This window comes from Lathamus discolor, chromosome 3 (assembly GCF_037157495.1).
Source record: "Lathamus discolor isolate bLatDis1 chromosome 3, bLatDis1.hap1, whole genome shotgun sequence".
NCBI classification, from domain to species: domain Eukaryota; kingdom Metazoa; phylum Chordata; class Aves; order Psittaciformes; family Psittacidae; genus Lathamus; species Lathamus discolor.
Window position 1 is genome coordinate 88,844,801 of NC_088886.1, and position 26,249 is coordinate 88,871,049.

The 26,249-nt window shown below is 44.8% G+C and overlaps 1 protein-coding gene across 1 annotated transcript; it reads right to left on the reverse strand.

The window, feature by feature from the left end:
- Positions 1–8,946: 8,946 nt before the first annotated feature.
- SP5 (Sp5 transcription factor) lies at positions 8,947–10,731 on the reverse strand. Its single transcript, XM_065672768.1, has 2 exons — positions 10,581–10,731; positions 8,947–10,076 (listed from the first exon to the last, which is right to left on the reverse strand). Exons 1-2 carry the CDS (start codon positions 10,629–10,631, stop codon positions 9,024–9,026), a joined length of 1,104 nt encoding a protein of 367 aa, XP_065528840.1. The 5' UTR covers positions 10,632–10,731; the 3' UTR covers positions 8,947–9,023.
- Between the last annotated feature and the right edge of the window lie 15,518 nt (positions 10,732–26,249).

Below are 26,249 nucleotides of genomic sequence, written 5' to 3' on the forward strand. Positions count from 1 at the left end.
TTTAAATAGGAAGGAATGTTTTCTAAACTAACAAGTAATTAACACATAACTGGCATATGCTGCACAGATAGAGGCTCCACTGTGATTTATCAGTCTTGCCTTGGGAGCAGGATGAGGACTGCAGCACCCCTAGGCTATTGCTCCCCAGAAGGAATTGTGCAGAGGAACAACTCCTTACCCAGAGGCAATGGAGAACTGCATTAGTTCCCTTGAGGAGTAAAGCTCCTGCTGTCAGAGTACCCAGCTGGCTTGGGAAAAACAGAGCCATGCCCCAGAGCATCCCACCTGCTTGAGGGATGTTCATGTCCCTGTAGGGCACACAAGTACTGCAGATGTTCTGGACCTTTTGCAAATTCCACATGCCCATACCCCAAGCTGTTTGGCAGATCTGTACAAAAACCACGGGGAATCTAAGCCTACATCATCATTCTAATTGTTTTTACCACCATCTAAGTTTTTAGTCTTTGATGGTGCGTGTATCTTAATTAAGAGCTGGTTCTCAAGTGTATTGAAAAGCAACCGAACAAACCAAATAATTGTATAATTCTAATACATCATTCTGAGTATTCAAAATATCTAATTGCTGTATCTTATTAAAAACAGGCCTAAACATACCCTCCTCCTTTCCCCCTTCTTGTATATGCTTAGTAAACGGCAGAGTTCTAACATCTAGATCAGAATCCAGTTCTCAGTATTATAGCTGACACCTGACACCTATTTCAAATTAAGTCTAGGATGAATGAATGTGTATAATAAAATGACAAATGAGATTGTAATGTACTTAGGCACTTTATAAAGAATTATTTTAATGTAACACACTATACTAGCTGTTTAATATTTAATATTTCTTAGCTGATTAAAACTGTGGTTCTAATTGGAAAAATAATTACATGGTAAAACTAGAAGGTAATTCCCCCATTTAAGTCTCTGTGATTTCACTATTCTGCAATCACTGATTCAGCTTAGGAAACTTTCTTCTTCATGCATAACAAGCTATTTCAAAATAGCGTAACTGTGCACAATGATTTGTTTTTTTGAGGATGGGGAGAGAGCAAACCCCATGAAGGCAATGCAACAGCTGCATACTGGAACGTACTACAGAGAACTTTGGGGCTACACCACAAACTCCCATGAGTTGTGTGGGGAAACTGGGGGAAGTGAATCAGCTACAGGCTTCTAAAAATTATTGTATGTTGCACCTCCCCTCCGTGTTCAGGGGTAGAGAAGGGAAGTAGGGCTCTTAGTCTCGGTATTTGTGAGCACGAGCAAATGCGGCCAATAAAAAGGCAAGGTTTCCTGGCTGCACTGTCTTCTGCCTCTTCTCTTGATTGATAGAAATGATCTTCAGATCCATGAACCAATTTTTATCCCTTCTGGAAAAACTTTTATAAGCCCTTCCCCTGATGAGAAAAAAAAACACTTCCCTATAGACTGCCAGGATGCACTGAGCATGTTTAGTATTGTTCTTTGTATATTCAAGATCCCACTGGGGTAACACTTCCAGTTCCAGTGTTTACAGTGTTTACAATTAACTGAGCTGCTCTGGCCAGTTTTAAGTAGTGTTACAGAGAACCTACTTCCCCTAACAAGGCTGCTCACAGTTCTGGTCTCCAACTTAACTATTCAAGCAGTGAACATAGCCCCTATTACAGTACTTTGCAAGTAGGTTCTCGGCATCATTATACAATTTATTCAAGCATTTTATTAAGAAGCTCAGACATAGCCTTAGGTCTCATGTAGGCACATAAGAAGATTTGGTTAATATTTTGGAAAATATAGTAGTGTAATCTTTGCCCGCTTAAAACTATTTCAGTTCTTTCAGATCAAGTTAACAGAAAAAAGTCCGTGGAGTCACACTGCTGAAGGATCAGGTAATGCTGAGAAGAATGGGCCTCCTATACTGGGCTACTAAGGTGAGCAAGCAGTGTTTAATAACATGTAAAGAAAGCAGATGTCAAGTGTTTGGCTGTTCTTTGCAGGATTCAACAAAAGCAACTATTCCTTATCAGAAGGAAAGCAAATTATTTAGACGTGAGGTGAGGAAATGAAGTAATTTCCATGCTCCTCTGGGATTAACATACAGTAGCTGAGACCACCTGACATTTTCAGGGCTGTGTTCTCTTTCCTGGCTAATCTTTAATGAGTGAATAGAGCACATTTTCCTTTCTCTTCTTCACATGTGCATCCTAGAGTTCTGGAGAGCTGTCTAAAACAAGGGGAAATGTGGCAGCATGACTGATATCTCGTTCCCATACAGATGAGAGATCTGCATGTGGAGATCACAGGCACACCATCTGATCCTGAATAAAGCATGTGGGATATGACCTCAAGTGAAGATACAGGCTTTGGTCTATTAAAATTTCTTTTAACCTGCTTTGTAATTAGAGCCTGTATTGAAAGTGTGCTCTGTGAGGGCTGGTTCATGTTAAAAAGGAAAATGAAAAACGTTTTGGAGTAGTATATTAGATAATACTGTAACTTTGTTTAAACTGCTCAGTACTGCTCCAAGAACAGGACTTGCAGATAATAGGAATATATTGTTTTTGCAGACAACCCTACCTTTTAAAAATAAAAAAAAACATAGGCACACACTGTTGTTTCTGATTAAGCTAGTGATGTGGGTATTTGTGAATAGAAACATTTAATTTGTGAAAAGTATCATACTTTATGTTGTTTGAGTATTAATTTTTATTTAAAACATAAATATCTTCTAAAAAAAAAAGATGGTTTTCTTATTTTTCCTTTTCCCTCTTAAGGTTTCTTCTATTCTAAATGCTATGGTGATGCAATACTCAGTTCAGGACATCTCAGTCACGGTCATGGTTAAAATCTGTGATTCAGAGGCAACTGGAAATTACAAATGTAAAAAAATATTGCTTTTTATGATGGCACAGTGTGACAGGAAGGGCAAATGACGTTGTTGCCTGAAGTGAGTTACTTGCTCAGTACTGGCATCAAAGACCAGCAAAAGCTGGTGATTGATGCTCTGGAGGAGGAGTATTAGATGAGCTAGATGGAGGTTCCTACCTTGAGGCAAAGGCTACATTATATTGTTAGGCTAGAAAGAACAATTAAGTGTAAAGCATAAAAAGTCTGTGCTCACCTGAGGACAAGGTAAACCAGGCTTTGACCACATGCTGCTGCAGGTACAATTGTAACAATCATGGGGGATAAAAAAACCTTAATCCTTCACTGAGACATCTGCACTGGCAGAAGACTACACTGTAGATGCAGCAGAACAGACAAGACAGCTCTTTTGCTGATACAACTTCTTTTTTACTCTGGAGGAGAGGCAGAAGTGGAGGAGAGGAATGGTCACTATGATGATGCACAGATTAAAATGGCTTCTAGTATACCACATTCTTATGCTGGTAAACTGTTCCTTGCTTAGGCAGAGTTAAATGGCATCAGACATCAAAAACTAGATTATGAAGATTTGTTAGTTCAGTTAGATGAAATTCTAGCCTTTACCACCCCCAGGAGAACTCTGAACCTATATGGACTCTGTACAAGGCCTCTGTATCATTAAAGAGCACGCTTATTCAGTGAGTAGTGACTCAATTCATCCTCAGTACACACTTGCCACTTCAAGAGTTCCTGGCCACCAAAGTTCAGTACATTTCAGGGTGGGATTCACCACACAGGCACCGGAAGAGGAGATAGACCCTGCTATGTACTTACATGCCCTTGAGTGGATGTCCATAACCTTTCTCAGTGAGCACACAGATTTTGTACACAGCCTCTGGTTGGGCTCCCATTAACACGGATAAGCAGGGATGTAACTCCCAGACCCGGGTCAGGGACATGCTGGGATTTTGTGTGTACTTAAGTAAATGTGTACCCCCAAAAAGTTAAGAGATGATGAAAAGAAAAACAGGATTGATGGCCTCCAGGTTAAAGGCCAAATCCCACTATCCATGATCTCCTACTGACCTGTCACAGTCACAAGGTCAAAATACATGTTTTCTTTATCCATAATGAAATACCTATATGACTTCAAATCAGCTGGGAGTAAATATTAACAGGGAATAAACCCCATAAACAAATTTAAAAGAACCTTTGAATTAACAACATTTCTGTTGATTTTCTCTGGTCAGGACTTGGATCCTTCTTCTCCGAGTTGCACATTAACGCTTACCTGACAGTTGTGAGCCTTGCTGATTGCTGAACACTTCCAGGTCCTTGGTGGCCTGGATGCTGTTTAAATGTAAAGTTATTGAAGATACTTGCTAGGCAATCAGTCAGAGGAAAGTTTTGCTTTCAGGTTCAGTATTCTTGAAGACTTAGGGAGCCTGCTTGGTAAGTATTTGTAAAAATAGTTTTGAAGGAAAATCTAAGAGGTCTTTGAGTTGACTCCATTCTGTGCCACAGCAGCAGACCCACATCTGTACCAGAGGATTCACAAGAATCTCATAAAAAGTGTAAAATAACTGGAGAAACTAAGAAAGAGAAAAAAAGATTCTATAGCAAACCATAAGACCTGGCAATAACTTGGCATTATACTTTTGTTCCTCAGCACTCAGAAAGGGGATAAGCTGACAAAGTCTATCAAATGTTACAAGGCTCTCTTAAAAGTGCCTCGGTAATTGTGCAAGTAATTGCACAGAAATACAAATTTACCCTATTTTTGAACTTTTGAGTGGTCTACTAAAATCCCTGAATATCACTGAACAGTAAAATGTATCTTTGTCCAAGAATTTCAAGACATCAGCATTCTAAATTCCCTCTTTCTTCAGTATTCAAGACTAGTATTAGATACAGGTGAGAATGTACAAACTGAAACGGTTAAGTTGTAGTTACTTTAAAACTTAATGCAATTTCTCTGCAAATAATTTCAGATTAAATATTTCTTTTAAGAATTACATCTATAATTTAGTATGGAGGAAGTACATGGCAATGGTTTTAGGAAGGACATCTAATTAAAAAGTGTATTTCTATAATACTAGATGAAGAGATATGAAACATAACTTCATAAATTTGTTGGATTATTGCAATGACAATCTAGTCTGTCAGGATAAAGAGATTAAAGTGGGTTAAAATCTGATTTGGCCCTTAACTAAAAAATAACTATATTAACATGCTAAAAAAACCCCAAACATCTATTTGAGGAACATTTTTTTTATACATATATAATCTTATCTGCTTAAAAGTTTGTCCAAGTGTGAAAGTCACTTTTCAACACAGAAAACATGCCAAATCTGAAGTTTCTAAACCATTTGCCTATATTTTGGTAGATTAATTAATCTGAATTAACCACAAGATTAATTAGTTTATATGATGTGTCGATTATACCAATGACATTTAAGATTCAAAATTCAGAAATGCATTGACCTTGAGTGGCATATGTACTCAAAATGTATAATTAAAAAGAATATTAATCATTTAATTTTATAAAATGAACAGCTGTTCTAGTTGATTGGAAACAGCTAAAAGTGTAAAATGTATTTTGTGAATGCAAAATTAAAAGTTAATTTTATTATAGAGTGCAATCTGCCAACTAGAAATAAATTCTTGAGATGTAAGCAATATATTTTTGTAATGCTCTACCCATACACTAGAAAGGTCACATGTATATTTAAATGCCATATTACTATAAAAGTTTAATGATTTCAATTGAAAAGCTATCATATGATTTAGCTATTTAGAGATGAATATGAAACAGCTATGATGGATATGTCCTCTTTTTCCAAAGAACTATTTAAAAGCGCTAGACAGAAATAATGCTTCGTTAAATATTTTTAATACATTCTAAACTGTTACTTTTACTTACCTTGTGTCATAAATCCCTATTTTTTGGGTTTTTTTTTTTTGGTAGTGATCTAATAGATTAAGATTCTCACTGGCATTTCCTATCATGGGTCTTCACTTATATGCATTTTTCTGTCATTATAGGTATTAAACTAATTTTCATAGAATCATGGAATGGTTTGGGTTGGAGGGGACCTTAAAGACCATATCGTTCCACCACCCCTGCCATAGGCAGGGACACTTCCCTGCTAGTACCTTTTGCCTGTACCTGTTTTTAAGCTCTGCACTTTTATGCTTTAAAAGTGGTTATTATACAGATATCATGCAAGCTACAAGGCTACAATGTGGCACTGCTTTTTTTTTTTGTGGGTTTTTTTTTTTTTGTGTGTGTGTGTGTTTTCTGTTGTTTTGGGGTTTTTTAATTAGGTACCACCACTCCCTTGGCATGGTGCTGACATTGCCTGCGCTATGGTCTTTTGCTTAAAACCTAAATTACTTGCAGACTTATACTTACATGAGTAGTAAAACTTTCAGTACAATTTGTGTCTTGAGGAATGAGTAAGAACCCAAAATAGTCTGGTGGTACCAGACAACACAGATGCTGGGTAAATTCAGTTTGTCAGTCCAGTTGGAGAAAAATCTTTCCATAATGATCCATCTTAGAAGCCATTACACCTACAATTATCAAACTATTTTCTGACAGTTATATCTGCTCTGACTAGTTCTTAGTCGAGCTAAATTCGTGCCAGAAACCACCATTGCTTCAGCTCACCTTAATAGTTCTCGATTTGGCACTTACTTAGCAGTGAAAGGCCATTACTGTGTGGCAACATCCCAGTCCATAATTCTATCCTGTAAGTGGACCTTTCATATGCTGGGATACTGTTGTTTCCCCTGTACTGTTACCAACAAAAGCACTGTCAATTTTAAGCAGGTCTGATGTGAAAACAGAACTGAAAGACTATTTAGGGAAACAAACCCTCTTTTAAAATAGTCCTAAATTCTGTAACACTACCTTCTTAATGCAACTTAATATCAAAGAAAGGAAGCAGATTGACACTCTATGCCATGAAACATTTTAAAAAGCAGAAACATTACCTTATTCCTGATGACACATTTAAATCATATGTCAGTAGTAAATAGGATGTGCTTTTGTCTCAGAGACTTTTTTGAACAAGGACTTCTGGATCAGATCCATTAGTTATTTCTTGTATTGCTGTCACTCATTCTGGAACATTAAAGGTATCTTCTACTTAACATCCTTCAATAATATGCTTCTAGAGCCTAAATAATTGGCAAAATAATGTTAACCAATGAAACTAAACATGTTTCTCATAAGGCTTTCTATAACAGGACAGGTTATAGAAGATTCTTCACTAGTAAAGAGGATGGCTGCCTGGTTATTTATTCAATCAGTTGACCCTGAGAATATGGTGTGCGAAATTAACTCAGAATCACAAACATTAAAATATTGTTGAGGAGCTGTACCATGGTAACTGTCCATTAACTTCTCCTTATTTCAGAAGTGAGGGTTCTGGTGGTATTGTTTCATCTCATTATTTCCTGAGAGAATAGATTCCTGGCAGCATTTGACATACATACAAACACGTCAGTTTTACACCTCTGTCATGACATTTAGCGAGCTGCTGCTTTTCCCGTTTCAGAAGTCCATGGCAAAGCACATCTGTATTGTTACAATTGTGCTGAAGCTTGTTTGACAACTGCCACCAGAGGAACTCATCTGAAGCTAGAATGGTTCTAGATTAGTCCCAGTGAAGTTTTGATGGCAGTTTTTATCTGGTTGCCTCATTTGGTAACCAGAAAATAAAGCTGACTTGGCAAAAATAAGGAACAAACAACAAATTCTATACGTTAAAATGCAGAAGTTAGCAAATGGCTAACCAGGTTCCCAATTTGTTTGTTCTACAAAAATTTCAGTTTAAAAAAAAAGAGAAAGAAATGGGGAACTCACGACAGTAAAAAAACGAGATTATTTTAAAAGAAACTTGCCAAAACGAATGTATGACTAAACTCGTACTTACGTGATGCCCACTGAGACATAAGGAACCCGAAAAGCCATTACCATTTACCAAGTACTTTTAAATACAGTTTTGTGCCAGTAGCTTCCCCTGTGCAGGGGAGTGACTGCCATTTCCTCACACTGGGAGGATGACAAGTGTCTTACCCTAAAATTCTGTGATTTTACAGTAAGTTAGCACATGGAAAGTGTATTCCGGCTGTGCCATGCCACAGACAGCTTGAGGCTGGGAATGGATGGTTGGCACAGGCCCTGTGGGCTGGCTCTCTCTGAGAAGGGGCATTTATGTCTATATTGCAGCCCCGCAGTACCTGACCTGTACATTCACCCTCAGTGTTGGCACCATGGTACCATATGTTTCTCTTTTCCTTCATGCCTTCATGTGTAGAAAACAAAATATTGACAATAACTAAACCCAACCCACCCCAAACGCCCAGACCACCCCAAACCAACCGGCCAGCACCAGTTCGAAGAAGCCAGGGGATTTTAAGGTTGTTTACGATGAGCAGCTCACAGGTCTCCGTGCCCTGACCTCCGCCTCGCTTCCCCGCGGCGGTGGAGCCGGACCCACCCCGCGGCCACCTCAGGGCCCTGGGCCGCCTCCGCGGGGCCCGGAGCTTTGCGGGCGGGCACAGGGAGCGTCCCTCGGGACGCCCGAATGAAACCGGCGCGGCGGGACCTCCCCTGCGTGACCCCAGTGATAACGTGTTTATTTCGCGCTGCAGTCGCGGGTCGCTTTACAGAGACATCTCATGCTGGAGCCCCCCACGGGGCCGAGGACGAGGAGAGGGACACCGGTATTCAAACAGCACTATTAAATAACCTGTACACAAAACTTCAGTCTTTTACCCTGAAAGCGCCGAGGGCCGGGCCTCGGCACGGCCGGGCCGACGATGCCGACCCACCCCCGGCCGCCTACAAGCCCCGACCACGGAGGCGGCGGCCGCGGCCTCCCCTCGGCCTCGCCCCGGGCCCTCAGGGGCGCGAAGGGTGGCTGTCCCGGGACGAGGACGCGCGCCGGCGGCGGACCCGGGGCCCTACGAGCATCCAGTCCCGGGCCCGAGAGTCCCGGCGCCGCCCCCAGCCGAGCTCCCGCTCGCTGGGCCCGACGCGAGTCAGAGAGCCGGCCGCCCTGCCCCCGGCTGCGGGGCGCCCTCGGCTCGGGTCCCCGCGGCGCCTCGTCTTGGCCCGCAGGTGCCGCGCCGTCCCGGCCTGCTCCCTCCCCGCCGCCCGGCGGTCACAGGTCGCGGCCGTCCTCCCGCTTGACGCCGTCCGCCGCTGACTTGAGCTTCTTGTTCTGGTGGGTCTTGACGTGCTTGGCCAGGTGGTCGCTGCGCATGAAGCGCTTCCCGCACTCGGGGCAGACGAAGCGCTTCTCGCCCGTGTGAGTCCGCAGGTGCCGCTGCAGCTCGTCGGAGCGGGTGAAGCTCTTCCCGCAGAAGAGCCAGTTGCAGACGAAGGGCCGCTCGCCCGTGTGCCAGCGCAGGTGCGCCTTCAGGTGCGAGGTCTTGCCGTAGACCTTCCCGCAGCCGGGGATGTGGCAGATGTGCTGCTTCTTCTTGCCCGGCTCCGCCTCCGGGGCGCTGCCCGCGGCCGACTGGCAGTTGGGGCAGCGGCAGCGGCGGCACCTCCTGGCCGTGGCCGCCAGGGGAGACTTGGTCTGCAGCAGGGCGGCGATCTGCGTCTGGTACTGGGCGAAGTCCGAGTGGCCCAGCACCAGGCTCCGCGGCAGCGCCGCGGCCGCGGGGAAGCGGTGGCCGCAGCTGCCCGGAGCGCCGGCCTGCTGGATGCTCCACCAGGGGATGTCCTCGGGCGGCGGGTTGGGAGAGAGCTGCCGGCAGGGCTGCGCCGGGGGCAGCAGGTTGGAGTAGCCGGGAGGCAGCGCGGCCTGGGCGGCGTAGGGGACGTATGCGGGGGGGCAGCTGGAGGGCAGGGCGGCCATGGAGGAGGGCAGCATCTTGACGGGAGAGAACTCGTACGGGTAGGAGGGGTCCGCCGGGGGGGTGAGGGGCAGTTCGTGCGCGCCCCCGAAGGAGGGCTGCAGATGGTTCTTCTGAGGGGTCAGCCCCAGGCTGGGGTGAGGCGGCGGCAGCCCCCCCGGGGAGTGCGCCGGCATCTCGCCGCTCCACGGGTGGAAGATCCTGGAGGGGGATCCCAGGGTCGGGTCGTAGGAGACCTGCAGGAAGTCCGAGGGCGCTGCGCCCGGCTGTCCGATGCGGCTGCAGGTGGCGGCCAGAAGAGCCAGGGGCGAGTGCTTGGCCAAGTCTGGGGAGGCGCTGGGGGTGCGGTCCTGCGCGGGAGCGGGAGGGAGATGAAGAGTGCGTTACTCGCCGCCCGCCGCCGCCCCGCGGGAAACTTTGCGCGCCCCTGCCCGCGGCCGGCCGGAGCCGCGCCACAGCTCCCGCGGCTGGCAAACTTCCCCAAGGCAGCGAGCGCCAAACCCGCAGGACGGGCCCGGCCCCCCCGGCCCGCCCTGCCCCGAGACCGGTCCCGCCTGCGGCCAGTGCCGCCGGCCCTGCCGCCTCTCCGGGACTGGGGGCTACGGGAAGGGGGCAGCCCCCGGACCGCGCTGACCCACCCCGCCACGGGACGGTGCCTGGAGTCGCCGCCGGGCTGCTGGTAAGGGGAAAGTTGCCAGCCCGAGATGCCGGGCTCCTCACCGCCGGGTCCCTGCCTACCTCTCCCGAGCCGCCCGCGGGTGAAGCCCAGGGAGGGAGGCAGCAGGCGCCGGCTGTCCCCGCGCAACGCGGGTCACGCCCGTGGAGCCGGCCCGGCCCCGGGTGCGGGTACTGACCTGGAGGAAAGCCTGGAGGGAGTCGTTGCGGAGGACGGCCACGGCGGCCATGGCTACTGCGCCCGGGGCGAAGGGAAGGCGCCGGGGCACCGCCGAGGCATGGGGACGCCGAAGGGAAGACGAGGAGCTGCCCAGTTTCTTTCTCCGTCTCTCTCTCTCCCTCTGTCTCCTCTCCCCTTCCCTCTGATCTCTTCGCCTCCGTGCCCGTCCCACCCCCCCGCGCTGCGCGATCTCCGCGGACTGTCTGACTGCACCAGGATCACCTCCAAGAATTTGATAAGGACTTTGCTGGGCCGCCAACCAGTCAGAGGGAAGATTTATGGCTTTGAAGTTTGCCGCTACCCAATCATCAAAGAATAGCGGCTCTTTCAGAAGCGAAAGCAAATCCTTTGAATCCACAAAGCTCCTATGGTGTGTTTGTTGGTCTGGATAAAAGAACTGATTATTAGGGGGGATGGGAAGGGAGGAGATAAAGGCGGGACAATTAATGAAGTAATCACTATGTGGGAAATGTATATACACAAATAATTGGATTTTCTTGATCAAAGGACCCCTTACCGCCTGGAGACCCTCGCATTGGATGTGCCGTACACCGAGACACTGGATCCCCACTCTAGCCCCCCCCTTTTTTTTTTTCTTCCCTTTTTTTTTTTTTTTTGGTTTTTGTTTGCAATTAAGGATCTGTGGCAGAGCCCTAAAGTGACAGCGTGTCTTTGTTATCACCCGAGAAATCTGCCCCCGGATTGCTCTGATAGTGTTTAATGACTCCAAGTAACAGGAGCACAGCGGGTTCACCTGATCGGGGCTGGTCGATCCCAGCCGTAAAACTTCCCAGGAGTAATTGTCGGCGGTTCCTGCCCGCTCCCTCCCTCCTTGCGCCCGCCCTTCCCCTGCCGCTGGGGGATATGCTCTCAGTGCGACTTCGCGAACACCCGCGCAGTTTCCCCTCTGGTCGCCGGGTTTGGTTTCGCGTCGCTCTGCGGCGCTACTGACCAGAGCCCCCGCCGGGTAAAGCGGGGCCGGGCTGGGAGGCGGGACGGCGGCGTGCCACCGGCAGCAGGCACCCCCGCGGGCAGACACACGGGCCGACCAGCCGCCGACAGACCGAACGGGAAAGTTTCCTCTTCCCTAGAGGGAGCCGGGTGTGAAACACGTAATTTCTTTAGACGAAGGCAGGAGTCTCTCCCGACAGCGTTCTTGGGGGCGGAATGTGTGCCCGCGGGGGCGGGGGGCTGTGCGCGGCGGCCCTGGCGAGCCAGCCAGGCCTGGGCAACTGCGAGAACGGGGCCGAAGGCTCCTCGGAGCACGGGCAGTATTGCCGGGGCGCTGCCTCCACCCTCCCGTCCATCTCTTGACACAAAGCCATAAAAGTCGGCCCCGAGGGCTCTGCTCCCTCACCTCGCACTTTTCGGCCTGTGTATATAGACATAGACGTGTGTGGCTGAAGAATCCAGCCCGCTTTTCCTCGGACCGCCGGCGAGGCTATATCCCCAGTCAGCACCACCAAGCACATCTGGGTCACAGCTCCCGCGGCCCGCTCGGCACCGCGCTCTGCTCCTCGCCGCTTCCCCATCTGCTCTGGGGCCGTCGCAAACGTGTAAGCCGGCGCGTTTGGCCAGGTACCAGGAGAGGACGTGCAGCTCTGCCGTGGGGAGGGGGTGCCCCTTCGGGCAGATGCCGGCTGGCTCTGGTGCTCCGGGGCTGTTTGCCCAGGTAACTCGATCCTCCCCGCAGTCGCCGGGTTCAATTGTATTCGCACCGCCACTGAAGCCTCTTTAAACGCCAGCACACAGAGATCTTTATCTGGCTTTCCTGTAGAAACAATCACTGTCCGCTCAAAGACTTTCAAGAGTTGTGGGGCTTGAATTAGATCGGTTTCTTTGAAGGGATTAAAGTGCCAAGTCCTCTCCCACGGCTCCATACTGAGTCCTGGGGAGAAGTAAAAGCCCGACCCCGTGTAACACTGATCCCCTACGCAGCAGCCACTTCAAGCTCTCCCCATGTGCCAGGCTTCACCAGGTCGGCACCAGGCAGAGAAGCGCTCTGCACCCAGCGCCTTTACCGCGCAGTGATGCTCCGAGGCCGCGCTCTACGCGGCCGCAGCAGCAGGTTGCGAGGCCGCGGCAGCAGGTCCCTACCTGCCCGCGGGGCCCAGCACCTGCACCCGGCCCCGCAGGTGCGCGATGCGCGGGGACCGCGCCGCCTCCACACGGGACGGGACATGGCAGGATACGGGCAACCCTGGCGGGCCCCGGTCGGCAGCGGACGCCAGCTGGAACACCGCGCACCCCCCCGCCCGCTGCCGTCGAGTGCCCCGGGATCCCCGGCCGAGCTCCATCCGCGCCCCTGGGGTCGCCCCGGGCAGAGGCGCGCTCCCTTCCTGCCGCGCCTGGGCAGGAGGAGCCCGGTGGTACCCCTTCGAGGGGAGCCCGACCCTCACCTCCGCTCCCTGGAGCAGCAATAACCCGCCAGGCGAGCGGAACGGCGGCACTCGTCCTTGCGTTGTCCCTAAACTTCTGCATCCCCACAGTCGTGCCAACCTGGGATTCCTACGAGGTGCCTGATTTAATTCCTAACTCAAAGTCTGTTAATTCGTTTTATCTAATAATTGCGGGGAGAATAATCTGAACAATATTTGTAAACGAAATGAGAGTGGATAGGTAGTTCAGGAGACACTGAACACCTCCCGGCTCCCCCCGGTCCTTAAGGTATGTTATTTCCTAGTTACCTCGATGAACCCAAATGAACTGTCATGTTACAAAAGAGTTAGTGGAAAGTTGGGTAAGTTTCTATACAGACGCCACACTACAAATGCCATAAATCTGCAGCCAAGAAAGCACACTGCTTAAAAATCGAGAATAATTTCTCATTTCTGGAAGAAACCAATGGGCTGAATAATGAAACGTTGCAGTCATAATTTTCTGTACAAATAATTAGTGTTCAAACTCGGAGCATTTCAGTCTCCTGAAATGTATTCTTAATGAAGTGATGTTCAGAGCTGTCATTAAAAATGCAGGGCTGGAAGATCAAAGTACAATATTTACTTTAGAAATTTGTTTCAGTTATCAGGAGATACAGGTATCAAGGCCAAGTGTCAATTCAGTTACACAAAGCCCTGTTTCCATGAGAAATGGGCTGCCGCTACATCCTACTGTCAAGCGAGGAGGCACCAGCGCTGAGGAGCGGCGCCCGGGCCGGGCAGCAGCTCCCGGAAGGGAGCTCCCTGCCGCAGTCCCTCTCCGGCCGCAGCGCAGGGGGACGGGCCCCACCGGTGGGGCCGCGGGAGCCGGAGCGGCGCTGGAGCCCGGCGGGGAGGGTGCGGCAGCGCCGCCGGGGCCGCCCTGCCCCGGTCTGGACGCAAGAAGGGCTCCAGCTCAGGTGCGGAGGGGCCCCCGCCTGCTCCGGCGCTACCTCCACCACGGAAACCGACCTGGAGGCACTGGGCCAGAAGGACTCAGGAGGCTGCGCTGGGCGGGATGGGAGCGGGTGATTTCAAGGCAGTGGGCATAAAACGTGAGGCACCATCACCACCTTCACAGACAGGTGCCTTGAAAGCCAGGGTTTTTCAAATTCGGATGTCCCAGAGTGCCTGTCCCACTGTGCACGGGCTTTCTGGACTCTGGTTTGAACGCAGGTAGCAGAGAAAAAAATACTTGGGAATGAGAGACGTGCCAGTGATCCCCTCTATGGTCTCCACTGTCCTCTGCCCCCTAGGCCCCCAGCACTCTGTCCTGGAGCCTACCTCAGAGCCTGTCCCAGTGTCAGCTCACGCTAACATGTGAACCCACTGACTCACCACCCCACCTCTTATGACACTCCCAGTACCCCCCAAGACCTTTGCATTCCCCTGCCATGAATCCCCCAGTCCCTCAGCTCTTCTGGGACAGCCAGGAATGACCCTGGGAGCCTGGATGAGCTCTAGACACATCCTTAGCCCAGCTTGGGGATCTGAGGCTGCCTTAAATGAAATAGTGTTCTTTTAGCAGTTGTGAGAAAGAATCAAAACAAGCGCATTAAGTGAACAGCTGCATTAACGTTCAGCCAAGCCTCCTAGCTCTCCATGGGAGTGTGGCAGGCTTTAAACCCGAACAGGGTTCAGATAAGCTTGCTCCAAAAGGCAGAGCTCTCACACCATCCCCCATTCTATTTGGTTTAAACCCTTACTAAAAGAGACCATCCATTCACAGCAGCAGGAAGTTTCACCAGAAGGTAAACTAACCCATGTATATAGCTCCAAGTACATATAGTAGTACTGCCAAAAGTTCTGACCCATTAATATTACTATTATTTATTTCAGCATATTCACATTTTTACAGAGGCAACATCACTGGCATAGTAATAGGAGTCACCAGTTGATGGTTTTAACACACTAGTTTATATGGTTTGTTTATTGGCTTCAGTTTACCAACAAACAGTTTTAACAAAATTGTACCTCCTAAGTTCTATCAGAGTTTAACTGAACATCAGTAGATGAAAATAAAAGGATTAAAAGCTGTTACAGCACCTCCTGCATTTTTCTGTGCATAAAGGAAAAACAAAACCCTAGACAAGATCAGCACATGCAGAAGCATAGTCAGGATTTAAAGGCTTGCCCCAACATTTCCCAGTCTAGGTGTGGATTTCACGAAGATTAACAGAAGATTTCCCAAACCTCTGAAAGCTGAGCTGCCCTTAAAGAAAAGTAGAACAATTTTTATGCCTCACAACAGTTTACTGCCTGTTGTTGTCAAAGCTTTAAATATCTGAATGTGTTCATCTTCTTCTTCCTTGGCTGGCCCTTTGTGACTCCTCCTCCTGTCCTGGGGAACACTGGTGAACACTTTTGGATACACTTCCTCCCCTTGCTCCATAGTTTAAAAAGGAGTCACACTCTTAACTATATCCATATCGAAAGTGTTATTCTTGGCTCCGCTGTGAATGCCTGGGACACCTTTAAGTTCAAAATGATCATTTTGAACTCTGGAAACGCCTTTCTGCCTCTGGCATACACGGCTGCACTTTCTTCACCACTAATAGCTAGAAAAGGACTTCTAAAAAATGAAAAGCAAGCCAAGACTCTGGTGAGTATCTGAAAAGGATCTGCTGTGTGCACCCTGCTTGTCCTTTCATTGCGGGAAACATTAGGTAAAAAAAGCCTGTCTTTTTGGTTGAATGCATTTGTTTTGGGAAGACTGGATGGGAACCTTTTATTTTATGAGTACAGATACATACAGCCACTCTTTTCTTGAACTGTAATTATTCAGTATGGAATGAAAAGGTAATTAAACTGTTATTTGCCTCCTTTTAACTACAGGAAGTATATTATCTAAAACCTGGGTCCCATGGTCATTAACTTTAGTTACTTAGTATATTTATTGACAGCTTAAACAGCTGTGTCTATACTGTGTTAAAACTGGCAACAGCACGAAGTTTGGCCAGAACGATCATTGTTCAACCTACACATAAATATTGGGTGATCATATGGCTGCCACATTGCTATTGATTTGGCTGAATGGATTAATCCCACCCTGTAAAAATACACCTGTTACTTAATGAACTTGTGCTGTAATTTTATAACATTTTGGTACAGAAAAGATTAAGTATTTTCTAACGACAATGTTTTTCAATATTTCAATATTTCACTTTTGAAACAGCCCATTCTTCAAGGACTAGTGAACAAGAGTATATAAAAAAATCCATTGTATTTCTTACAAAATGTAAGTGCTCGATACAAAGTCTTCAACAACTCCTCTTTAGCTGAGGGGAAAAAAAAAAGGAGACAGGAGGAAAAATCTCAACAGTGGGATTGTGAGGGTGAAAACACAGACATGGGACATGGCTGTGGCATTGCCGGTGTGTTGGGTAAAAGGCACTGTCTTCACACCAAGGGAAATGAAAAATCTGAAAACCCTCCCTAGAGACTCGCTGTGTATAATGGTTTTGAGGGAGCTTGTTCTGACCGCTTTTCCAATGCATACATATTGGTGAAAGGCAGTCAGTACTCCTTGTGCCTCTCAGCTATGACACAGGTATGTGCCCCCCAGCCTGAGGAGCGTTTTTGAAAGTGACCTAGAAAAGCCAAATTTCTAAATTAAGAGAAGACTAATTTCTCTTTATTTATTCATTTATTTTTTTAATGTCAGTCTCCTTGGCTGCCACCACAGGCCCAGGATCCCAAGGAGGATTGGGGAAAGCCTCAATTACAATTTTCAAATGATTAATCTCTCCTTAGCTGAACATAAAGACTCAAAGCCACTGCCCTCTTAGACTGATAGAAAAGTCTCTTCTGGAATGCAGTGCATGATATGTTTCTGGGTCACTTCATACCTTAATGCCATAAGTGATGCAGAATAATACATAAATAGGTAAACGCATAAATTATGTGAACTATTCAAATTTGCCCCCTCCAATTCTGAAAATAAAAATGACATAAATAGAATTATACCAAGTGTATGCAATGCTTGTATTATACTTTCCATCCTCACAGCGCTGTAGAAATGTCAAGTCATTCTCACTGTACTCTCATGCAGCAGAGTCAGCTTTCATCCCCTTCTTTGCAAAGGGAACAACCATGGCCATACGCACAACTGCTCCAGGTTTGGAAAGAGGAGCTCCTTGCCTCAGTCCTGCACATGGACTACCAGACTGCTCTTCACCGAACACTTAAACAAATTGCTCCAGCTCAGCTCAAACCTCAGGAGCAGTGGACGAGGCATGTACCTCCTGCTGGCAGGCTGGCCATGCCAAACCAAAGCAAACAATCCCAATCTGGGAATAAATCACATTTCTCTTCACTCTTCAATCAGTCTCTATTGTTCAGAAGCAAACAGCTTGAGCAGCTGTTTGAGACCTTACTTGTGTACAGTTCTGGTTTCCTCAACATAAAAAGGACATGGAACTGTTGGAACAAGGCCACGGGGATGATCAGGGTCTGGAGCACCTCCCGTACGAAGACAGGCTGAGAAAGTTAGGGCTGTTCAGCCTGAAGAAGAGAAGGCTGCGTGGGGACCTCATAGCAGCCTTCCAGTATCTGTAGGGGGCCTCTAAGGATGCTGGGGAGGAACTCTTCATTAGGGACTGTAGTGATAAGATAGTGATAGGACAAGGGGTAATGGGTTAAAACATACACAGGGGAAATTAACATTGGGTATAAGGAGGAAGTGAGGCACTTGAATAATTGCATTATGAATGCATAATACAAACATTGCATACATGAGGCCCAAGGAAGTTGTGCATGCTCCATCCCTGGCGGTGTTCAAGGCCAGGTTGGATAGAGCCTTGGGTGGGATGATTTAGTATGAGGTGTCCCTGCCCCTGGCAGGGCGGTTGGAACTAGATGATCTTAAGCTCCTTTCCAACACTAACCATTCTATGATTCTATGATTCTATGACAAGAAGAGGAGAAAGGATATTACCCTCAAAGACACGGGTGTCAGCATGGCCACGACTCTTGCTCCAGTCTAATGAACAGCATAATTTTTTTCATACTTCTGGAACCTCTGAAATGAAGGGCAAAAAAATTTGACCTTCAAACGGGCACAGTTTTTGACTTATCTCCCTCAGTAAACCTCGCATCCTTATTTTTCCCACTCTATGCAGGAACCCCCCATTTTCTACTACAATGGAGCTGAGACAATCACATTGCATATGAAAGACAGAATGGTCCACCATGAAGGAAAGATAATGAAATGAAATGGAAATGCATTCTTAGCCTAAATTACCTATTCCTTATGCTGGGGAATAAGAGAGAGACTACGATGCAGAGCTGGGACTCCAACCCCCAAATGATACAGCTCTATCACATGGGCCACTTTTATACCCAAGTAAGTGGATTCAGGAGAAATGTGTGATTGACAACCACTGACTGCTTCTTCGGAGGCCACACTAAACCACAAAGAACTATTTTCCAACATTTTTATCTTAAAATAAGAAAGTCTGGAGAAAATCCAAGTGCAAAGTCATGCCATTTCTTCAGTGTCATCAGACTAACTTTATAAAATGCTGTCATCCTTATCAAAGTATTAGAGTATGTAAAAATTCTCACAGAAGTCAGTGGAATTGATGCCTGTAAAAACCGAACCAGGCTCATGGTTTGCTACTTTATTTCACTTCCATCACTACACATGCTAAGTGTACTTGGCACATGGAGTGACTCAGAAAGAAGCTGCTCTATAATGCCAGTGATTCTCTTTAATGAGATGCAGTAATCAGTTGATTTATGAATTTCTCCTGCCTGTTCTCATTTACTTAGCTCTAAACTAAGGATAAGATTATTTGCATTCTAGAAGAAAAACAGTGTTTATAAGAGAACAGAGTAATCCAAATCCCTCTTAAATCAAGTTTTAGAAATGTACACAGTGAGGTTAAACACAGTCCTAGCAATAAGCGTAGCCTTATCCACTAAACTCGACAGCAAAGACTAAAGTATTCCAGTTCCAGTTTCATCTAGTTTTCCATACTGCTGTAGCATTCCCTTATCTCAGGAATTTAATGTAGGAAGAGACAAAAGAAACTTTCTGCCTCAGCTTTCTGATACCCCGATGACCTCCTCTTGGGAGATCCTATGCTGTTAATTTAGATACCATATGCCTCATTGGTCATCAATTCAGTTGCTGCTCTCCATTTTATAGCCCTCACAGGGATTTTGATCACACTATAAAGCTAGCCACTTCCTCTGTTTACTGTTGCTCTACCAGACAAGCCCCAGCTGATCAGTATTTTCTTACGTGTACTTACAAATAGCACAGTCGAGTCTGTTTTGTTTTCTTTTTTGGTATATGCTGCTCCACTATCATTTATACACTATTTGCAGTGCTGAAAGTCAAGAGCTGGAGACCAGCAGATGAGGGATGTAGGAAAGAGGAGACAGAGCTACACACTGTGAACTAAGACTACTGGGCAGGTGTCTGGAACTGGGAGGGAGTAGCCTGGAGCCCAGGACTTTCTTGTTACAGGAGAACTTTATCTCTGCTGACATTCCTGCAGACCCTTGATTGACCACGACCTGAGCTCCTATTCGGGTGTGTTACACAGTGGGTATGTTTGATCTCCTTTTCCTGGGTAAGCCTTTTGGGAAGGTTAAGAAGCAAAAGGCTTCTGGGTGGAGAGGCTGGAAAAGTAACCTCTGAGCAGGAACTAAGCCAAGACTGGCTGGAAAAGCTAAGAACGAGTGTGGCCTCTTACATGCCAACAGTGGGGTCAGCGATAATGAGAACACCAAGAAGAATGGAGCAGTTCACTCTGCTCTGAGTGATTGATTGGAACCGTTTTCATCTCCGTGGGGTGTTATTTTTTGGCTAAAATAACATTTCACTCTGAAGTCTTCTACACAGGCATATACAGCCTCCTCTGACACTCAACCCATATATACATTCAACCTAGATAAGGGGTGGAAACTGTCTCCACTTCCCTGTTCTCTACTACTACCAGCCAGTAATGCAATTATTTTTCACAGTTCACCATTTTTCATCTTTTTGTAAACTTGCCAAGTTGCAGGAAGCACAACAGCATATGTGGGGCATATTCAGGATGGGGTGTTTTGGTCTTTTTTTCTGAGAAAATCCAAGTGCAAAATTCCGAAGTCCAAAATTCCAAAATTCCCTAGCTGTGAGGCTAGGGAAGAATACAGGAATTGGATCAATGAGCAAAATCTTGGCCCTAAGTAAGAGAAAGGTCAAATGCAGTGATGGAATTGGGAGGAGTTTTAGACAATATAAGCACATAACCTTTAAAGCATTTATCACCACAACTCCTCTATAAAGTAGTGTGTTTTTATTCCATTCTTGCCAAAAGAAACACAGGGAGACCACATACCTTGTCCTTTGTCACAGATTAAGCCTAGTGAAGAGCACGGAGTTGGACTGAGAAACGTTACTGCAGAACAGAAGCACACAACTTGGGACCATATCATTCCATGTTCCACCTCATTCCCTTTACAAAATCAAATCCAATGTTTTTTCTAAATCCCTCCCATCCCCTTGATTTCATGTCAGCCTCTTCCAACACTTGTACACTCTCTCAGCAACTTTGATTATGAGCTGATATTGTTCTTTCTGTGGGAAAGACAGCTCAAGAATAAAGCCCAGATAACCTTGGGCAGGCACAGAGGTATCAATGAGACTGGGTGGAGGCAGTTAGGAGACAAACACGCAGCCTATGCAAGAAGAGCAATAAGCCGACATGCTCACAACATGTATATTTCTACTGTTCCTGGTGGATGGCGACTAGAGCACATGAGAAGTAAAAAAACAGAGCCTAACATCTTTGCTTTACAAAGACAAATTATGCATTAGGTAGGCTGTACTGCACAGCCAAATGTAACTTGAACTCTGTAACTCAAACACTGAACATACTGGTCAGAAATAACTGGATACTTGCTAACTTTTACAGCCCACCCTTTCTCTGCTTTGACAAACTATTCACTACAGGATTCTGCCCAAGGCTCTAGTTTCACTTGCCAACCACCAAAATACTCACTCTCAGTGGTGACCACCTCCCCTGCGAGCTTTGCAACTGACACAGCTTTGGTAATTCAGTAATGCTACCATCTATGTTTTTTTTTGCTCTCACACACAGGAGCATTCAAAAGAGCTAATTTTCCTCCATCTCAAGCAGACCCTCTCTCTCTATGCCAGTTTTCTCCTCACCTCAGTGTTCCACTAACCTGTTCCAGTGAATTCTTCTACCACCGTGTATGATCAAACACAGTGAGTGTAGATGGCATGTGGTTATCTCCAGCACCTTCCACTGGCTGTAGAACATCTGAGCTATGGTAGCATTGTATGTAACACAAATTTTGGGGTTTGATTTAAAAAAAGTGAATAGCTTTGTGGCCAGCACTCTGTTTCCTGCCTATCAAGAATGAGATGCCCTGCAACTACACGAGGCACCAACACACTACCTTATTGCTGGATTAGCCAAGGTTTAGGACACTGTTTTTTCCCTTACCAGCTCCTTGCTGATCCATGTTTGGCTGGTTCTTTCTAACAGTCCTACAGGCTTTATTTATGTTCACTTCATGGAAGTCTGGAGAGTTCAAAAGGGGAATAAAAATACAGGGTACTTACAGTTCTTTGCCATTCAGAACTATTTGGATGATGCAGAAAATTATCTCTATCTAACCCTTGTTCAGCACCCTTCCTGCATGTTGAATTTCATCCAGGTTTCAATCCAGGATGAATTTCAGTCCAGGTTTTGTTGTTATTTACAGCTATACACTGACATACAAAGAACTAAATGAAGACTCATAGGATATTGGGAACAAGCATGTAATCCTGCCTCTCAGAGTGCATGTGAGCTATTAAACACAATTTTCCAGATACTGATTAATTACTTTGTCAAAACCAAAACCAGTGTGATTTTAATAAAAGTACCCAGATTTAGTCTGGCTGAGAAGACAGATTATGTATTTAATTGTAAATAGGCTGTAAACATCCAAAATCTTTTCGTATGGAAAAAAATAATAGTATCTATATTTAGATATTTGAGCGAAGCTTGAGTTTTTACAGGACTGAACTGGAAAAATCAAAGTTACATATTTTGATCTTTTGGTATTTTTATGATATCTCTTGATCATCTTAATTTGAAGGTGAAAACATAAATGTATATTAGAAATATTCAGAGATAACCTTCTCTGTGCAATTTGTCCAAAAAAGCAAATAATTTCTTGCCACATAATAAACCTCAGAAAAATGAGGGGGAAATAAGTGGGTTTTGGACTATATTACTCATACAGAAGAATCCTCAGATGAAGGACTACAACTATTTTTGCTGCAATATGCTTATAAATATGAAGGATTAAACACAGCAAAACTATCAGGCCACCTAATAGCTTATTTCTAGAGGTTTGTTTGAAGAAGTATTTTCTAATTAAATATACTATTTATCACCTACCTATGACTTTTATCACCTAACCAGTAGGCTATCTTTATGGAGTTCTGACCACCAAATTTCTATCAATCATACTGAACAATTACTGTTTTTTAAAATTAATAATCCCAGAATCTTATTTTTAGTGTATCTCTATTCCTGCACTGGTATTTTCTGTAAACTTTTGTCAGGAAAGATTCTTTCCAAAGCTTATAGTAGATTTATCAAAGGTAATGGGTTTAATGGTTTAAAAACCTGATTCCTTGCAGTACTGCAGACTTAGGGGGGAAAAAAGTTTTACTTTGAACCACCAAAAAATTAAGATCTTATGTGATTTTTGAAAGGGGAACCCAAAATATCCATTTCAACATTATGGCAATTTCCTATTGTAGGAAAACTAGGACTTTTATACCTGATACATTTCATTTGATTTTGGTTTTGTAATTCCAATTATTAGTCTCTTTATAATTTTGTATTCTAAAAGACTTACTTTGAGTTATGGTAACCTGCCTTCTCAAGAAGCTTCCAAAGCATCTCAAAGTGGTTTTCTACCATAGGCGTTACATGCATCTTAAGACACTCCGCAAGATGATTTAATGCTTTACTATAGTACATGATGAGGATAATCTTCAAAATCTACTAAGGGTGGCCTCTTCCATGAAACCTAATAGCCTATGTCTTTTCACCCCCTCTCTCGAGTAGCTTCCTCTCCTTTCTTCCAAGTCTCCTTCATTGTAGTTTTCTAGCTTTCATTGTCCCCAAGTCCATTAATTTCTCCCTTCATCAAAGATCATTAATACTTCTTTCTTCATGTCCATCCTTTAAAATTCTTCTTCCAAGTGTCACCCAGAAATTGGATACAACAGAGTTTAGCACTGTAGGAAGCCACAAGGTAAAACAGGAAGGCTTTGCCCTCTCAGAAGTAGCAAATTACGTGCTCTGTGTTTGGTTCTGTGCCGCAGTTGGAAGAAGCAGTGAAGCTGGCACCTTGTCACTATACTGTGGCAGAGACAATGAAGAATCTGCCTCTAATTCCTTTTGACACAAAAGAAGACAGGAGAGAGAAAACCCACCATCACCTTGATCTTCAGTTCCCCCTTCCTGTGAGAGCAGGATGCCAGTGATGTTTCCTGCATATTACAGCTGAGCAGAAGAAAAGTTAGGGGTATCCAAAATACCAAGCATTCCCAAGAAAATACCTAACAGTCCTCAGAGCATCATCCGTAGCTCAAAAATACCATCAAGAAAGAAAAGTAACCCAGCCAAATCAATACCTGTCATAAACACTGCATTTCCTTTGAAAGTTTATATCACTGTACTTTTAGCTTGTCAGCAACATTTCCAAGTACTAAGTGTATTTCTCTTTTTATCAAAGCAAAGAAATACTTACATCCTCAGAACTCCCATCTGTAATTAAAAAAAGGTAATTAAAAAACCGTCAACTATAAATGAAGCAGTGACTGGAATTTATTTTGAAAACAAACATTGTATTGAGGTCCTAACGAGTTTCTAATAGAGAAACCTCTCAAATTCCTTATGCCTAGTGGTTTAAGTATCCTCACCTTCTTGAATTTTACTTTTGCACATGGAGTTGTCCCTTTTGCACTTCCTGTTTTCTTCATAATTTGCAGATATACCCTAAAAATCATTGGGAATTTCCAGCTTAAGTGAAAAAATATGCAGATCTAAGCTCAATAAAGGTAGCTGTTTCTAACAATCTCTAGCAAACACAACACAGCTGACAGCTGAATGCTACAAATGGGGCCTCAGAAACAGGGCTTAACAATTTGTTTAAGATCACAAGTTCCCAACCAACACTTGAGCCACAGAAGAATGTCCATTAGCTGCTATAAAAGCAAAATTGGTAGGGCTTTGTGATGCAGTGGAGGGCCTGAAAGGCACACAGAAGCAGACACACTCCAACACACTGGAGAGTAGTATAAATTCTTCAATCTGAATAATTTCCACTCTTTTCTTCCTCTCACTAACATGAAATTTTGTTTCATTTTAGTTAAAACATTTTTTCTGCTCTACATTTTATCATGTTTGCATTTCTTTCTGGTTTAGCTCCCACCAATCTCTTTACAGAGCATCCAGTATGATTTTATATTGTGAAGAAAAAAACCAACATCTGTAGCTAAAGTTGTTTTGTCCCACTGTTGTTTTCTTTAATCTTTTGTTTGGTGCATGGAAAGATGCTAACCTTTCTGTGCTATCTTAACCGCAGTGATCTGAGAGCAAAGCAAATGACATTTAGTAGATAGGTTTCTGTTGTCATTATTAAGTTTCATATGCTTTGCTATGTAGGCAACGTGTTTTATTTCTCTTAACCTGAAAGAGGTTTCTGTCTTATTGTTGCAATTTATTAAGGGCAAACAATCTCGGGCTTATAATAGGCCTGTAGGCAGAACAAAGCCCTTGTCAAATGGAAGGGTTGGCTGCTCAGCTGGGTAGCATGTAAATGTGCAAAAAGAACTGTTCTGTTCAAAGACACTAGACATGCTTTTTAAATAAAACATTTCATATAATTGAGAGTTGCCATTTAAGTGTTGTGCTGGAAATGTTAATTTTAAAAAAATTAATTTAACTGAAGAACTAGAGTAGCAGTGTATTTTTATATAGTGTCATAATAAACAAAACCCCATACATCACTACGGTTTTTTGTCAGAGCCTGCACATTACATATTTCCAAAGTGGCAATTTATTGTCGTTTCATAACATTGTGTTATGTAAGTCAGAATAAGCTCATTGATTGCTGTATTTACCTGGGCAGATGGTGTAAACTTTATCTTACCCAACACATATTCTGAGGTTTGTTTTTAATAGAAGAGATCACTCTGCTTGTTACTTTGACATAGTATCATATCTCAGAAAGTAAGGCGGTTTCTCATTCTACAGCTCATTTACAAATTCTCATTAAGTGCCTCCTTTGCAAGAGCTGAAATTAAAATGACAGATAAAGATAACAACATAATAGGCTTTTTATTTTAATGCACTGGTCCACTTGGGCAGAGGCAGTTCTTTTTTTCCTCTTCTGTTGAAATGGCTAATCAGGACAGTATCATCAATTAGATTTTTCACTTTAACTTTTCCTAATGTTTCCAGACTTCACTATTTGGCAAAGACAATTGGGACAGATTTCTTTATTTTTTCCTCTGGCCTAAAACTCGAAACCCCCCACTTCCCAAACTGTTACCACTGAAGAGTTTATTAAATGGCTGAAAAAGACAGCTGGTCCCACCATCTGTTAAAAATTTTCAGGGGCCAAATGAAACAGGTTATACCTTTAGCCATGCCAAGTCTTCCAATACCCCCTCCCTCTCACAGCCTGTGGAGGGCTAATCTGAATTTCACGCTCTGATTTTGCTATTGCTAATGTCTGAGCTTCTTATGTGCTTCTTGTAGTTGCTTATATTAGTTCTCTAGCAGTAACAAAAGCTCCCCTCTCCTTTCAACCTCGCTCATTTGCAATCAACGGAATCCTGGGTCTATAGTCTCCTTTACAATAAGATACTGTACCTTGAAGGAAACCCACAGAGAACCTAATATCTGACTTTTTGGAGCAACAGAGAAAACCAGGGGTACATTTCTGTTGTTTTGCAGCTACTTTTCTATAAATGCTAATGGAAGTAATTCAGATGTGCCAACAAAGAGAGAATCTGCAACACACTGCAGGTGTGAGGGGGCTGAAACAAAAGGGATGCTAACCCTAATGGTATTTCTTGTCATTAACAATTCTTTGATGTTCATACTTGAGGCTCTCTTTTATCTTGTAGTTTTCCAGCCATCTTTGTTAACATGCAGTGCAACTAAATCTCTTTT